We start from the raw sequence: 17,997 nt of genomic DNA on the forward strand, positions 1-17,997 counted from the left end.
ACTGTAATTGGTTCCACACACCTGCATGCGTCTTCAAGTGAAAATGTGTTAATATTAATGTCTAGCCACTATGAAGACAGGGAAAACGACTGCTCTTTTTCCCATCCACCTGAATTGTCCAGTACTCACCTGAATCGAGATGTAGTGAGCCCCCTCTCCCCCTCTTTCTTTCATTCACCTGGCTCAATCTTCTACTCACCTGAAGCAACGTGTAATGAAGCCCCTCTCCCTCCCTCTCAGTCACACACATCCAGTACCCACCTAGAGCAATATAAGGTTTAATCCCAATCCTCCCATCTCTCTGCTACATACCTTGATCGGCGTGTGGTTGGGTCTTTCATCACCATCACTTCATTAATGTCTCCGAACTTGCTGAAGTACTCCCGAAGGCCCTCTGTAAGGAGAAGAAGACGCTGGGGTTAGCTTATTAGACTAGGCCACCTGCGGAAATGATGAGAGGGAGGAGAAGGGAAATTGGAAGGAGGGAAGGAGGAGGGGAAAGGGGAAATTGAAGGAAGGGGGGTATGGGTTAGGAGACTGGAGGGAGAGAAGGGGTTAAGTTAGGGACGGAATGAGAGAAGTGTGGGGATACACAGAAAGCCATATGAGAAGAGAGAGAGAGAGAGAGAGAGAGAGAGAGAGAGAGAGAGAGAGAGAGAGAGAGAGAGAGAGAGAGATGCAGAGGCGCTGAAATGCGGGGGAAAGAGGTAAGGAAGGAAGGAAAGAAGGAACAGAGGAGTATGGCAGGAGAGGGAGAGTAGGAAAGTTAGGAGAGGCAGAGAAGGAAAGGGGAAAGGCAGAGGGCGGCGACGGATAGAAAAGTCGTGATGAGGACGTAGTGGTGGTGGTGGTGGGGGGGGGGGAGGTAGGGTGAGAGAAAGGAGGAAGGGAGAGGTGAGAAAGTGGAAGGAGGGGTGAAAAAGAGGAGGGAAATGTAAGAGAGAGGAGGAAGGGAGAGGTGAAAAAGAGGAGGGAAATGTGAGAGAGGGGAGGAAGGGAGAGGTGAAAGAGAGGAGAGAAATGTACGACAGAGGAGGAAGAGAGAGTGAAAGAGAGGAAGAAAGTGTGAGAAAGAGGAGGCAGGGAGAGGTGAGTGAGAAGAGAGGATGGGAAAGGTGAGAGAGGAAGGTGTTATGAAAATGGAAGGAAAGGAGAAGTGAGAGAAAGGAGGTACGAAGTGAGGGAGGAGAGAATGGAGAGGCAAAGAATGGAGGATGGGAAGACGTAAGAGAGGGGTAGAAGGGATAGGTAAGGGAGGGGAGAGAGATGGGAGGGGGAAAAGAGAGAAGGGTGGGAGAGAAGAAAGGAAAGAGAGAGAGCGGAAAGGAGGGAAGAGTGATGGGAGGGGGAAAAGAGAGAAGGAAGAGAGTGGGAAGGAAAGAGAGAGAGGAAAGGAGGTGTGAAAGAAGAGTAAGGGAGAATGAAGACAGGGTAGGAAAGAGGGAAGAAAAGGGAGATAGAAAAGGAGGAGGAAGAGAGATGTGAGAGAGAAGGCAGAGTGAAGAGAGACAGGAGGAAAGACAGCAAAGAGAAAAGAGGAGGTGAGAGGGGAGAGAGAGGCAGAAGGGAAAATTAAGAAGTTCTAGAGGAGAAAGAAAGAAAAAGAGGAAAAAAGAGAGTGTAGGGGAGGTGGGGGGAAAAAAAAGGAGGGGGGTTGAGGGGAGAAGTCAAGTGTGTGAGAGAGAGAGAGAGAGAGAGAGAGAGGAAATATAAGGTGATGAAGAGAGACTATGGGGGGAGGGGCGAGGTGATGGAGGAGTGGAGGAAAGGTAGGGAAGGAGGGAGAGATGGAGGGGGGAAGGATGGGTGTGAAAAATCTGAGAGGTTGAGAGAGCATTATTAAATCATGGTGTGTGTGTGTGTGTGTGTGTGTGTGTGTGTGTGTGTGTGTGTGTGTGTGTGTGTGTGTGTGTGTGAGAGAGAGAGAGAGAGAGAGAGAGAATCAAAATAAATAAACAGAAAATAAAGAAAATTCCAGTACGGTATTTTCCCAAGTTTAAGATGATGATGATGACAATAATAATAATAATAATAATAATAATAATAATAATAACATAAAAATAGGAACAACGGGATAACTGTAAAGGCGGAAGTGAAAGAAGAAGTGCAGACCTGTGAATGACAGAAGAAGAAGAGGAGGAGGAAGAAGAAGAAGAGGAGGAGGAGGAGAGAAAGGCAGAGGAGTGAAGAAGGAAACGGCGTGGAAGGAAAAGAAGTAGGAGGGAAGTTGGGAGGGTAAATTCTCCCAGGGAAGATAAAGGAAGGGGAGGAGGGGGAGGGGAGTAGGAAGGAGGAAGGGAAGTGGGATGAAGGAGGGGAGGGAGGGTGTAAAATATATCCTAGAAGGTGAGAGAGGACTGTTAAATCATCTGAGACACACACACACACACACACACGCACAGACACTCTCACACACACACACACACACACTCACACAGGTAAACACACTCAACTCTCACTTTCCATCCTTTTGGCACACACTAAGTCACTCTCCTTGCATCACCATCTTTCCTTCACCCCACCCACTCACCCCACGCCCTCTAGTACCCCATTCCACCCTTAACTGCCCATTCCCACCCTACTAACACACCCTAAACCACTCCACGCACTCCATCACACCATCCCACACACACCATAACAAGATTTTTCCCCTATGTATACCTGTTTAATGATTTCGTGTACTTGCTCTCTCTCTCTCTCTCTCCCTCTCTCTCTCTCTCTTTATTCAGCTGAGTGAGTAATGGAAGCCTGAGAGTGTTGATAATTACACTCACTCACTAATAAACCCCTTTAACAAGCTTTAATCACTCCTCTACACGCTAACTATCTTGTTCAACCCCTAACTACCAATTACACTCCTTAACATTCTTTAGTGTAACCTCAAACAAGCTCTTACTATACCCCCTTCACCCTAATCATCTCCATCACACCCTAACCACCGATCACAACTCCTCTTAACAAGCCTCCATCATTACGCTACACCTTAACCATCATTACACACTTTAACAACCTTATCTACACCCTAACAGCACCTTCACATCCTTTAACAACCCTCAACCACCCTACCACACCCTAACCACCACCATTATCCCTCTTAACAGGCGCCAATCCCTTCCCCTCACCCTGATCACCCATCACCATACCCCTTAGCAACCCTCCATCACCCTCCCACACCCTAACGACCACCACTACCCCTCTTAACAAGCCTCTAGCGCTCCCCTACACCCTAACCACCCTGCCACGTCACCCTAACAAGGTTCCGGGAGCGTAAATCACCCGCTAACAAGCCTCCTCAATACATCACCATCACTGCTAACCACTCACACGAAATTACATTAAAAAAAAAAAAAAAAATCCGGCCGAGAGAGAAATGGTGTAGGGAGGGAAGGGGGAGGGGAGTCAAGGCTCTAGTTTTTTTTTTCTTTACTTTTTTACATGATTCTCTCTCTCTCTCTCTCTCTCTCTCTCTCTCTCTCTCTCTCTTCCCCCACTTATACTTTCCCTTTTTCCTTCCTCACTAACCCTCCTATCGATTTCAACCCTTCTTTCCCCTCAAGTCTTTCTTTCCCCCTACGCTCTCAGATTTTCCCCTCTTGCTCTCTCTCTCTCTCTAATTCCACTTCTCCCTTCGTTCTCGGTCTCCTTCACCCTTTATCTCTCCCTCTTGTTCTGTCTCCCTATCTCGCTCACTCCATCTCTCCCTCTTGTTCTCTGTCTATCTTACTCACTCCCCTCTCTCACTCTCTATCTCTCCTTTTCGCCCCACCCCTCTCTCTTATTTTATCTCCCCATCCCATTACATCTCTCCCTTATCTCCTGTCTCCCCCTCACTACATCTCTTCCTCTCGCACCATCTCCACTCCATTACCCTGACTATCCCTCTGTTGTCAGTTTTAAGAAATAAACGATTTATCCATGAAAATAATTGCTTTTTACGTGTGGCCATTATCTAGAGTCATCCCTATATATATTTTTTAATGTCTTTTCCATAAATTCGGAGTAAATATAAAAAACGATGCCTATTTGTTTTACTGTTACCTGTGCAGATGATTTACTTTTTTTTTTTTCCAGTTTTCCATATCAGGTGTGTGGAAAAAGTCGTGATGTGTGTGTGTGTGTGTGTGTGTGTGTGTGTGTGTGTGTGTGTGTGTGTGTGTGTGTGTGTGTGTGTAATGTCAGAGAGAGAGAGAGAGAGAGAGAGAGAGAACACTGAGCCTTGAGTAGGAGGTATGGAGAAGGGTGAAGGAGGGTGAAGGAAGGCTGGCGGGGATGAAGGAGGGTGAAGGAAGGGGGGGTGAAGGAGAAGGAGGATTGAAAACGACTCCCAAGATGGTCGTAAATCGTGTGCTTGAGGAAGGCACGTCTTGAAGGAACTCCCTGGGTGATGGTCCTATTCTCGCCCTGTTCTACTCACGTACTGAACACTCGTAACATCAGTGGCTTGATTATGGGGAGAGAAAGGGTGTAGGGGGAGTGGGGAGAGTGTGTATGGGGAGGATGGGAGGGTAGTATGTGGAGGGATTTTGTTGTTGCTGTTGCTGTTGTTGGTGGTAATACTGTTGTTGTTGTTGTTGTTATTATTATTATTATTATTATTATTATTATCATCATCATCATCATTAACCTTCCGGAGGGTTAGAGAAGACTTTCTTGCAACGACCAAACGATTATATTTTACTCAGTTAATATTGGAACTAATATGAACACGTCTTTAACACATCAGTACCAAATAATAATAATAATAAGTCTAGGATACATGAAGCAAGTCACAATAATAATAACGACAAAACCAAAAATACAATAATGAAAATGATAATAATAATAATAATAATAAATAAAGAAAAAAACGAAGAGTCAGAAAAAACACTTGACAGACAAAGCCACAAAAACATAAACACCGATGACGATATATATTTAGGGTGCAACGTGACGAGAGAGAGAGAGAGAGAGAGAGAGAGAGAGAGAGAGAGAGAGAGGTGGGAAGATACAGACAGACAGACAGGTCAATACAGCCATAACTCTAAGAACGGGGAAGAGAGAAAAATATAGAGGAGTGTTGGGGGATTGACAGATCTCTCAATACTAGACAGGGAGGGGGTGAGAGGGAGTGGGGGAGGTGGAAGGGGAGTGTAGGGGAGAGGGAGTGAGGGAGGTGGAGAGAGGAAGAACGATGATGAAAGAAGAAGAAAATGGATGGAGGAAGATGCAGGAAGGTGGGGAGAGACAGAGAAACGGGAGAGATGGAAGGAAGAAAAATGGGTAAGGAGGCAGGAAAGTGGGAAGGAATGGAGGAGAAAGAATGATGATAAAAGATGGAAGAAGAAAGCCTGAAGGAGGAGGAGAGCTGAAGGAAGAAAGGATAATGATAAAAGAGATGGAGGGGAGAAAAAATGATGAAGATGGAAGACAGAAATGAGGGACAGGTGGCAGTCTACAAAGGAAAGCAAACAGCAAAAGATTTAGTGATTCTTTTGAAGCTGTCTGATACAGAGAAGACTTTAATTATGGTTAACTAGTTCTACGTGTTGGAAGTAAGATAGTAAGGCAAAAAGGTTGGAAGGATAGAATTAACACACACACACACACACACACACACACACACACACCAGGGGCATAAAAAGAGAAGTGAAGAAAAAGTGGTGGAAAGTCGGGTGGAAAAAACAGGAGAGTAAACTTGTAAATGGGAAAGGAAAATGAAGAAGAAAAATAATTGAAAAGAAAGATAGGATGCAGGAGGAGTGAATGAAAAAATAACAGGGGAGGAAGAAGGGTCAAGATTTAAACACGCGCACACACACACAAATGGTACAGTACAAGGAATGCTCTGGGGCCTGCGGCGAGGCTCTTGTTTCGAATAGTTGGCTGTATAGACGGACCACTTCTATGTCTCACTGGGCTTAAATGAAGAACTTTGGTGCCGGCAATCGCAGCAGGTAAAAAAGTATGACATGAGAAAATAGGGAAAGTGTCTGGAAGATGGAGAAAGAAGCAAGGAAAGAGAGGAGAGGGGGATGGAAGAAAAAGAAGGAGAGGGGGGAAGAGTAAAGAGGAAATTGGAAGAAGTAACGAGGTAAAAAGGTGAAAGGAAAATAGAGAGGAAGGAGAAGGAAGAGTTCAGAAACAAGAAAAAAATGTGAAAGGAGACAAAAACGAGATACAAGGAGGGAATAAACAGATAAAGAAGAGGAAAGAGGTAAAGAAAAAAGAGGAAAGAAGAGTGAAAGTGAGAAATGGAGAAAACAGTGGTGAAGAGAAGAGGGATGAAAAGCAATGAGGAAAGGGAGACCGAAAAACGAAAAACTATGGAAAAAAAAAAAGCAAGGAGAATAACTGTGAAAATCAGAGAAGAAGTGTGTAGAAAAAGAAAGTGAGGTGGAGGGGGAAATGGAGGGGGAGGGGTGGGATTAGGGAGTGATATTGTAAAAAAAAAGTGAGTGGGAGGGGGAAAGGAAAGTGAGAGTGGTGAGGAGAGAGGGGATGGGAAGGAGACAGGGGAGAGGGTGTTGGCCGAGGGGGAGGGGGAGGAGGAAGGGGGTGTTGTGTGAAGAAAGGAGAGAAGAAAAGGAAGGTGTGAGGAGGGGAAATGGAGGTGAGAGTGAAGGGGATGAGGGGACGGGGGAAGGAAGGGGGAGGGGAGAGGGGATGGGGAGGGGGGTAAGGGGGAGGGAATGGGGGTCAGGGGGAAGGGGAAGGGGATCAGGGGGTGGTGGTGTGTCTCTGCCTGTCATTAATAAAGGACCCCCTCCATAACTCCGTGTTGTGCTGAAGGGACCAATGCCTCCTCCCTCATACTCCCGCTGTACACATAACACACGTACATACATACATACACATATACATACATGCATACATACATACGTTTCCAGTACACATTTACATCTAATACTGCACACACACACACACACACGTAAACACAAACATACATATTACGCAGGATCACACATGTACGCACAGAAAACGTTCACGGGGAATACACACAAAAACGATGTTCACACGGGAGGTAAAAAATGAGATGTACACGAGAGTACACGCACACGTAAGGTCTACACAGCTCCCCAAACATACACAAAGTATGCACAAAGAACACAGAGAGATTTCACGTACACATAATAATGAACGTACGGTATATAAATAAGGTAAGACGACCATACATCCATATACATTCATTCACACACATACATACACATGCATATAGATAAGACAGATAGATAGATATATAGATAGATAGATACACACATAAGACGAAGTTCTAACAACATTTAGGGAGGTGCAATGCGAATGTACACATAAACCAAGGCGATACACACAGAGCTAGGGTTACGTACACACACACGCGGAGCACATCATTATCCGCACACACGCCACTGTACACAACTGAGGCAGAACTAACTAGGAATGACAGCTGATACACACACACACACACACACACACACACACACACACACACACACACACACACACAATAAACCCTACACACAGTCACAGATTCCTTCGCTTACAGTATGTGCGTGCATGTACTGTATACGTCTGTGTATGTACCTGAGCTGGGAATGTATTAAGTGTATGTATGACCCTGTGAAACATCATCATCATCATCGTCGTCAACATCACCGTCAATCATCAACAAAATCATCATCATCATCATTATTAAAATCATCACCTTATTTCCCTGTATTAAAAATGGAGTGAGCAGCGGGGGGGGGGGGAATGGGGGGAAAGGAAGGAGGTGTGGGGGTGAAGGAAACTTGGAGGGGAAATTAGACGACGTATTGACACTTTCTTCTTTAAGTTTTTAATATAATTCTCTGTTTACGTTTTTATCTTAGCTCATGGTGAGGGGAAAAAATGAACGACGGAAGGAAGGTGGAGAAAGAAGGGAGAAGTAAGATGTGGAAGAGAGGAGAGAGGAGGGAGAGGAGGAAAAAAAAATGATGAAGGAGTTGGAACAAAGGAGGAAGTGGTGAAGGAAAGAAGGAAGATGGAAGAAAGAAAAGCTGAAGGAGAAAGGAATTGGAAGAAAGGACGGGGAAGAGAGGGAAGGAGGAGGAAAGCAGGAGAGGCGGGAGGAGGAGAGATCCACAAAGAAAGGAGGTGGAGGCAAGAAGGAAGAGAGACAGGAAGGAGGGAGAGAAGAGAGAAGGGGGAGAGGTGGAAGAGAGGGGAGGAAGTGGAAACAAGGAGGAAGAGAGGAAGGGGGTAGAAGAGAGAAGGAGGTGGAGGAAGGAGGGGGAGAGGGAGGATAAACAAAGAATCAGTACTACCAACGCTAAGAAGACAAAGAAGGCAACATCTGATACCCTTTACTTAGATTCTTAGAGTCTGAATCGCGTCCATCATCAGCATCAGCATCACCGTCATCACTATCACCACAATCATCACCATAATCATCGTCATCATCATCACCATCACCATCATCACCACCACCATCATCACCACCACCATCATCATCACCACCACAATCACCAAAGGACGAAACTCAGGCCAAGACAAGTTAAAGGGAGCATACCACCATTTACGACTTTCCCTGTAATAACATCGTACCGTAAAGCACCCTCATCTGCGTGGAGCTCGAACCCACCTCGCCACTGCAGCTCACGATATTACAAGTCTTTTCCTTCCAGATCCACACACTCCGAGCTACTGCAGTGTGGGTGGCGGTGAATATATATACCATTTCTCAGTTCCGGGTAGGAAAAAAAACCAATAATAAAATAAAAAGCTCACAGGACATCAATCTGCGTCAAACGTGGAATGTTAGAGTGTTTTGTGACACACTGTAGATACAAACTCAGTGTAAACAGTTCAGTACATTTTCACACACAAACGCTAATGTGTGTGTGTGTGTGTGTGTGTGTGTGTGTATGTGTGTGTTAACGTATGGATACATATATAAAGTACGCACATATATATGCAAACATGTACTGTATGAACCAGAACCCAAATATAGGGGGGGAGAGTATGAATGAAAAGCAGCACAGAGGAGTACAGTACAGAGGGTGTACATTACTGTGCTACATGGGGTGGAAGTGTACTAAACATCACACTTCCTGCACATTAACACGCACCAGGGGTCCCTACGCCTGTGTGTGTGTGTGTGTGTGTGTGTGTGTGTGTGTGTGTGTGTGTGTGTGTGTGTGTGTGTGTGTGTGTGTGATATGTACCACTTACAGAAAGAACACAAACAAAATCTTAAACCGAAATAACAACAAATAAAACCACACAACCTGCTAAGCTACACTAATTTCTTTATGTAAACCAAAGTAACCAGTAAACTCAAACACAAAGTAAAATAATCATCATCATCATCATCATCATCAAAAATTGCATCCCTTAAGAACTTCAGAGGTCATAGTAAGGGTGAAAGATGGCTTAAGCAGGCAGGCAGGCAGGCAGGAAGGTGGGTAAGCAGGCAGGCAAGCAGGAAGGCAGGCGGAAAGGGGGATGGTGGGGGGTAGCAGAATTTTAGCGGAACTCTGATTAATATCCTTATTTTTTCCGGCGACCTAATGAGGATCAGTTCCACATTTAAGACGCTATTTTACATTCTATTATTGCTAAAGAGGGACGTCGCCTTCACGTGGTGGCATAGATATAACGGGGAGGCGGTGGAGCTGCCCGGGTTATACATACGCCCTTCAACTCCCTCCCCGTAACCCGAGACAAGGATGTAAGAAAAGGGGAGCGTCTGGGGCGACAACTACTGCTATTATCGCTGCCATCAGACGATTTTACTCAGCACTGACGAGACTCTTAGAATCTGAGGGGTTACAACTGTACTAATAGGAGTTAGGATATAGCTCTCATTAACACCTGTTTAATGATAGCCTTCACTAACACCTGCACTACTAAATGGAGTTAGATTTTAGCTCTCCTTAACACCTGTATAATCAGAACCCTCATTAACACCTGTATTACTACAAGGAGTTAGATTATACAGTAGTTCTCATTAACACCTGTATAATTATAGCCCTCATTAACACATGCACTGCTAGAAGGAGTTAGATAAGCTCTCATTAACACCTGCACTACTACATGGCGTCAGTTTATAGCCCTCATTAACCCCTTCACTATCAAAACTGTCCCAGGTGGAAAAAAAATCGTCTGGTGACAGCAAGAATAAAATACAAAAGTATACCTGACATGAAGGTTTAATTAGGATAGGCAAAAATGGACAGGTGCATTGGGGATTTTTTTAAATATATATATATATATATAATGGTGAAAAGCAAGAAAATATGAAATGAAGAGAAATCAAGAAATGAAATGAAAAGAATATATGATGGAAAAAGAAGAACAAGAAGGGAAAAGAAAAAAGAGGAGGGGAAAATATAAAGAAAAGAAAGCAAAACAAAAGATAAAAAAAGAAAGGAAAAGAAAACCAAGAAAAAATAAGATGGAAAATGGAAAAGAAAAGAAGTATGGAAAGAACTGGGACCAGAATGATCAAAACAAGATTAAATATTAAGTGACGTTGGGTTCCTGGACACCTCAAGAAATGGATAGTGGGGATGGAGGGGGGGTGATGGGAGGGGGGATGGAGGGGGAGGGATGACGGGAGGGGGGGAAGAAGGGGAGTGTTGTCAATGATGAGTGTGGTGGTGAGGGAGGGGAGGAGGAAGAGAGTGATAGGACAGACTGGGAGTTTACAAAAATGATGATGATGATGATGATGATGATGATGGTGATGGATGGGAAAAAAGGGAGGAAATATGAAGTAAAATGGAAGAGTAGGGACGGAAAGCCGACAGGGGATATAGGGTGAGGCAGGGAGAGGAATGAAAGGAATGGAGGGAAGGATGAGAAAGAGAGTGAAGGTTGAAGCAAGGAGAGGGAGGCAAGCAGGAGGAGGAAGGGAGGGTGAGACAGGCAGAATGAAATAAGCAGGGTGAAGCAGAGATGAGGTAGGAGGGGTGAAGAGGGAGGGTTAGGCAAGCAGGGTAAGACACAGGGGCAGGGTGAAACAAGCAGGATAACGAAGAGGGGCAGGGTGAAACAAGCAGAGTAAAGAAGGGAGGCAGAGCGAAACAAGCAGGAAGGATGAGGCAAACAGGGTAAGAGAGGACGACAGGGTGAAACATGCAGGGTAAGGCAGGAGGACAGGGTGAGGCAAGCAGGGTAAGGAGGAGGCAGGGTGAGGCATGGCGGACTCCCTCCAGCTGAGAGGAACAATGTTTATTTCCCTAGGCTGTCGGCCAGTCCCCTCCCTTCCCTACAGAGGGAGGGAGACAGGGAGGGGGAACGAAGGGGAGTAGGGGAGAAAAAAGGGAGAGCAGGGGGAGAGGAAAACTGCGAGGGGAAATGAAAGGGAAGGGGGAGGCAGAATGATGGGGATGTAGGGGAGGAAAAAGGGAGGGGAGGGGGAGGGGAAAACAGGGAGGGGAAATAAAAGGGAAGGGGGAGGCAGAATGATAGGGATGTAAGGGAGGAAAAATGGAGGGGAGGGGGGACTGAAGGGGAAAGGGGAGAAAGGGGGAGAATGGAGGGGAAGGAGAGGATGACTGAATAATGAAGGGGAGGGAGTAGGAAGGGAGAGGGGGGATGAAAGAGAAGTACAGAAGATAAAAAAATAGGGGAGAGGGAAGAAGAAAAATATAGGAGAGACAGGAAGGGGGATGCAAGGAGGGAGAAAGGAAGGGAAGGGAATAAGGAAGGGAGAGGAGGGAAAGTGAAAGGAAGGGAAGAGAAGGGAAGGGAAGGGAAGAGAAGGTGATGACAGGAGAGACTGAGAGTGAAATTATGACAGAGTAGTAAAAGAAGTGGCAGACGATGTGACAGGGAGAAACAGAGAAGAGACGATGTGGAGAAAAAAGGGAGGAAGTATTAACAAGACAGGAAACATGGGAAAAAAAACACACACACACAGGTAGAAAGGTGATACGAGGTGAGATTGTGAGAGAGGAGAGGATGAGAGGGAAGTAAAAGGGAGAGGAGAGGAAAAAGGGAGAGGAAACAGGGAAGACAGGGGGAGGATGCAGGTAAGGGCAAGAGGTAAGAGTGTAAAGTGAAAAGAGGATGAGGATGCGAGTTGGAGAGAGGAAAAAGAGGAGGAAGGAGAGAAGAACTAAAGAGGAAGTGAGGGGAAGCCCACCTGTCGTGAGGGGAGAGAGTAAGGATCTCTCTCTCTCTCTCTCTCTCTCTCAATTAAAATCCCACTCTGGCACTAGCTATAGCTCCGTTGGAGAGAGAGAGAGAGAGAGAGAGAGAGAGAGAGAGAGAGAGAGAGAGAGAGAGAGAGAGAGAGAGAGAGAAAGCAATAGGGTAAAGAAAAGTTGATGATGAAAGAGTGAACTGGAGAAAAGAGGAAAGCTAAAGGAAAAAGAGAAAAAGAAAAGAGAGAGAAAGAGAGCACTTCGTAAGGTTAAATTAAGACATCAGATGTTTTAACTCTCTCACTCTCACACTTTCGCTCACTCTAAACTCTATCTTTTCTCACTCTCTCTAATGCACTTGTTTTCTCACACCTCTTCGCCCTCAGTCTCTCTCTCTCTCTTAGGCATCTCACCTAATTTTCTCTCCCCACTCTCTCAATTTATTTCTATTTATCTATCTATCTACAAGTATCTAAGTGTCTACCTGCCAGCATGTATCAATCTATCAATTCATCACTGACACCTCGATCACAATCTCTCTCTTTCTCTCTCTCTCTCAATATCTTTATCTATCTACCTACCAGTGTACAGGTATCTATCTATCAGCATGTATCCATCTACCTATCAATTTATCAGACTCACTTAGATCTCTCTCTCTCTCTCTCCACATACCTCCCTGTCGTTAACATTCATCTAGTTCGCGGACAGAAAGACACATACCTCTCTCTTTCACTCACTCTCTCTATCCATCTCTCTCTCTCTCTCTCTATCTATCTCTCCCTCTCTCTCTCTCTCTCTCTAACACCTTCAAAAGCTTTCATTAAATTTGTTTGTTTATATCTGGTACTGTTTACACACTACTGACGCTGTGTGTGTGTGTGTATGTGTGTGTGTGTGTGTGTGTGTGTGTGTGTGTGAGAGAGAGAGAGAGAGAGAGAGAGAGAGAGAGAGAGAGAGAGAGAGCATCCCTTCCCTAAAACCTCCATCCTTTCCCACATACTTTCACTCAAAAACACTACCATTTCTGACAAGCCTTCCTAACCATCAGATAAAGTCCTGTTGATAAATATTTCTTCGTTTTATTTTTTATTTTTTTCGATCATTATTCCCATGTCGATCATAATTTACCGAGACGAAAGGAATGAAAACAGAGACGATCTTTTTTGAAACGTTTTTTTCCCCCTCCCTTACCCGCAAGTCGGATGTTTGGGATTTTCTCCAGGAGCTTCGTTCACGGTGGTGTTTTTCATCGCTCAGTTGGTCTCTTAAATTCCGTGGTTTGTTTACTAGCTGGCAACTCAGACACGCGCGCGATACCGAGAGAGAGAGAGAGAGAGAGAGAGAGAGAGAGAGAGAGAGACGAATGATGAGGAAGCAGGAAGTAAGAGATGGAGAGCGAGAAGGTAAAAGATGATGAGAAAGAAGACAAGGTGAGGAGAAGGAAGGCTGAGATGGAGAGAAGGGAAGTAAGAAAAAGGGCATGAAGGGAGTGAGTGAGAGAAGAGGATAGGTATGAAGGGAAGGGAGAGGTGAAAGAAGGTAGGTCTGGAAGGAAGGGAAGACTGGTAAGAGAGAAGGGAGAAGGAATGGAAGGGACGAAGGGAGGGAGATACGTAAGGCAGGGAGAGAAGAGAACGAAGAGAAGAGAAGATAGGTAGCTAGGGGAAAGAGAGAAGGGATGAAGAGAAGGAAGGAAAGAAAGGAGGGAGGTAAGAAAGTGAGGGAGAGGATGAATGGAGAGCAGGGAAGGTAAGTACGGAAGCGAGGGATGGGATGCAAGGAGAGAAAAGGGAAGACAGGTAGGCAAGGGAGAGAGAAAGGAATGAAGGGAGAGAAGGTAGGTATGCATATGAGAAAAGGGATGAAGGAAGAGAAGGTAGGGAGGTATGGGAGGGAGAGAAAGGAACAAGGGGGGTGAGGGATGAGAATGACAGGTAAGAAGGGAAGCGAGGAAGGGAGTACATAGGAATGCATAGGAAGAACAAGGAACAGGAGACCTTTTGATCCATGACGGGGCTACCGACGTGTGTGTGTGTGTGTGTGTGTGTGTGTGTGTGTGTGTGTGTGTGTGTGTGTGTGTGTGTGTGTGTGTGTGTGTGTGTGAGAGAGAGAGAGAGAGAGAGAGAGAGAGAGAGAGAGAGAGAGAGAGAGAGAGAGAGAGAGAGGAATTGGACGATGGTAGAAAAGACAGAGAAGGGAATGTCGGTAGGTATGGGAGGGAGAATAAGGATGAAGGGAGGGGAGGGGAGCGGAGGGGAAGGAAGGAGGGAGGGGGCCAGTGTGGGTGTTGGTTCAGGGAGCAAAAACACATTCACAGCAGCGTGGCTACACCTGGTGCAAGGAGGAGGGGAGGGGAGAGGGAGGGGGAGAGAGAGGGGAGAAGGAGAGAGAAGGGGAGGGGGAGGCGCAGAGATGATGTGAAGAAGCGAGGGATGCTGGGAGGGAAAGATGAAGACGGGGAGAGAGGAGGATTGGGAGCAAGAGAGAAAAAGTGGATGTGAGAAGTGAAGGAAGGAGAGGAGCACAGGGGAGAGGCGGATGGGGGAGAAAGATGAGGAAGAGAGGGGGGGAAGGGGAGAGGGAGAGCTGTGGGGAGGAGAGGGGGAGGCTGGGAGGGGTAGATGACGATAGGAAGAGAGGAGGATAGGAAAGGAAGAAAGGAATATAGGATGGGAGGAATAAAAGAGGGAGAGGGAGACAGGAAAGATGATGTGAGGGAGAGGCAGGGAGGCTTAAAGGAAGAGAGGGGGTGAGAAAGAGAGGGGGAGAAGAGGATGAAAGGAAAACAGGTCGTCAAGAGGGAAATGTGTGTGTGTGTGTGTGTGTGTGTGTGTGTGTGTGTGTGTGTGTGTGTGTGAGAGAGAGAGAGAGAGAGAGAGAGAGAGAGAGAGAGAGAGAGAGAGAAAGAGAGAGAGAGAGAGAGAGAGAGAGGTAGCAGGCCTCAAATACAGGGTGTCAGGGTGTGGTTGGAAGGTTGAACAGAGGAAGGGAGGGGATGGAGGGAGGGGGGGTAGGGGAAGAAGGTGACTGGTTAACTGTGTGGTCAGACTGGGGAAGCCCTACCAGGACCTGTGTGTGCGTGTGTGTGTGTGTGTGTGTGTGTGTGTGTGTGTGTGTGTGTGTGTGTGAGGGAGGGAGGGAAGGGTGTAGTGTGACGTGTGTATGTATGTATGTATATTTTATTATTGTTTAGTCTACTTCCACGGTATACAGGTATTAAAAAACTTGAGAGAGAGAGAGAGAGAGAGAGAGAGAGAGAGAGAGAGAATGCCTGAGTGAACAAAAACAAGTACAACCCTAACGTGCCTTAGAGAGTGAGGTATCTATCTATCTATCTATCTATCTATTTACCTGTCTATGATTAGGGGTGCCTTCTTACTTAGTATTCTCAATCTTACTGTAATTTCTCTCTCACTCCTCCTCCCCTCCTCTTCTTCTCTTTTTCCTCCTCTTTCTTTCTCTCCCTCCTCTTTCTTCGCCTCCCTCCTCTCTTAGTCTTTTCCTCCTCCTCTTCTCTCCTCCAATTACTGTTCTCTCAGCCTTTCATCTTCACTTCCACACTACTTAATTTCAAATATCTATCATCTCTCTCTCTCTCTCTCTTTCATCTACCCCTCCAAAATGGCCGCTAGTCTCAAGTTCAAACAGGACGATTGAGGCTTGACAAATAAATCGCTCCTTTAAATCCCTCAAGACTCTCTCTCTCTCTCTCTCTGCCTCCTTAACGTTTATTTTTATTGCTTCCTGTAAATACTCTCATCTGACATTCTCTCTCTCTCTCTCTAGCACACAGCCACACATTACCCACTTTAACCTTCTTTAATTACCATTTTCTCAATTTCCTTCCTCTACCCAACCCACCCTTTCCCACTTACCCACCCTAAATTGCACTTACTCACGAACCCATCTACTCTTCCCTTATTCATTTTCTCTCTCATTCTTCTTTCTCTCTTTTAATTCTCTCTCTTCCCTCTTTTCCTCACTCACATTCTTCATCTTCTATCTCTCTCTCTATATCTTCTTCTTTTCCTTAATCAGTCTTTCCTACCTTCTTCTCCTCTTCCCTTAACCCTGAACTCCCTCCTTCCCTTTCCCATCTACCCCCGCCTTCCTCTCTCACATTCCTCCCCTTCTTACCAGTCCCCTTCCTTTCTCAACCTCCATCTTACTCTTTCTTCACCCTCCTTTCCTCAACCATCCCCTCCCTCCTCGCCTACCTGCCTTCATCCCTTCCTTATCCATACCCACCAATCTCCACAATCCCTCCTTCTTCCAATCTTCCCTCCCTCCTTCCTCTACCCAACTTCTTCCTCATATCCCTGTCTTCTTCATTCTTTCCTTACCCATTTCCCCACCTTTCCCTAATCCCTCCTTCAGCCAACCATCCCCTCCTGCCTTTCCCTATCCAACTACTTCCTCCAACCATCCCCTCCTGCCTTCCGTTACCCAACTACTTCCTCGTCTCACATTCATCCTTTCCTTACCCATTCCCCCATTTTTCCCTAACTCCTCCTTCTTACCTTCCCTCATCTTTCCCAAATCTCTCCTCCTCCCTACCCCCCCATTTTCTCCCTAATAATGGGGCAGGTAAGGGGGGTAAGGGGGGCTACTGGCAGATCCACCACTACCTCGTTTACAAAAGCTAATGGGTACCAATAATCGCCCCATCTGAGTGTTTTTAATAGAGGAGGGAGAGTATGAGGGGAGGAAGGGGGTATCAGGGGGAGGGGGTAAAGGGGGGTAGGTGCTTATTCTGGGAGAGGCTATAATGGAGGGAGGGAGGGGGGGAAAGGAGGAAGGGAGGTGAGGTACGAAGATTGGACTCTGATTGGTCTTTGAATGGTGATATCATTATTATTATTATTATCATTACTGCTGCTACTACTGCTATCAATACTGCTACTACTGCTACTGTGATCATCGTCATTATTACTATCGTTCATTCCACTACTACTACTATCATCATTTTCGCAGTGTCATTTTCTTCTTCTTCACCTTTACCCTTTCTTTACTTCAACTCTCTCTCAGTCTGCTTTCATCTCGCTCCCTCCTCATTCCTCTCTGCTTTCTTATCTCTAGCTCTGTCTGTCTGCCTTCCTACCTCCTCCACTCCCTCCCTCCATTTCAAACATCAATGTCTTTTCATGTTTGTTTTCCTCTGGCATCTTTAAAGTGTTTTTCTCTCGCTGTCTCTCTTCGTCTTGCTCTCATTCCTCTCTCTCTCTCTCCGTTCATTTATCTATCTATCTCCTTACCAAACTGCCTCTTTCCTTGCCTCGCTGTATCTCTCTCCCTCTGCCTGCCTCACAGCCTCTCTCCCTGCCTGCCTGCCTCTCCCTCTCTTGCCTTCCTTCCTACCTGTCTCTCCCTCTCCCGCTTGCCTGCCAACCTCTCTCTCCCTCTCCTGCCTGCCTGCCTGTCTCTTCTTTGCCTGCCTGCCTGCCTGCTCATGTACCACGTCTGACATCAGGAACGGGACTCTGGCACCTCTCCACCCAACACATTAGTGAACACCATACCTCCCTTATTCTCTCCCTCTCCTCCCTCCTCTCTCCACATCTCCCTCCTCCCCTCTCTCCTCCTCCTCCTCTCTCTACCTTCTCTTCCTCAGCTCCTTCCTATCTTACACCCTCCATAGCTCCCTTCTTCTCTTCCTCTCCTCCCTCCCCCTCTGCTCTCATCACCCTCCTCCTTCAGTTTCACTTCCTCCTTCACTCCCACATCGCTTTACTCTCGATGAACCCTTCCCTGTTTGTCTGTCTCTCTCTCTCTCAAAACTTACCATCACCTAAACCCACCCAGCACAAATCAAGCACTCTCTTCCTTACCCCTCCAGGCAGCTCCGTCTCTCGTCTGGGGGTATTTAGAGAAGCCTATTTTTAAAGATACCTATTTTTAGCCTTGTAAT

General features: G+C 46.1%; 1 protein-coding gene across 1 annotated transcript in view; it reads right to left on the reverse strand.

Moving 5' to 3' along the window:
* Rbp6 (RNA-binding protein 6) overlaps positions 1–17,997 on the reverse strand; it is a 992,472-nt gene that overhangs the window by 875,698 nt on the left and 98,777 nt on the right. The window contains exon 3 of the mRNA XM_080281723.1: positions 313–394. Within this exon, the coding sequence (XP_080137849.1) occupies positions 313–394 (82 nt within the window). The remainder of the gene's footprint in view (positions 1–312; positions 395–17,997) is intronic.

Source organism: Coenobita brevimanus, chromosome 90, assembly GCF_032717465.1.
Source record: "Coenobita brevimanus isolate Jiangsu-jjx chromosome 90, ASM3271746v2, whole genome shotgun sequence".
Taxonomy (NCBI): domain Eukaryota; kingdom Metazoa; phylum Arthropoda; class Malacostraca; order Decapoda; family Coenobitidae; genus Coenobita; species Coenobita brevimanus.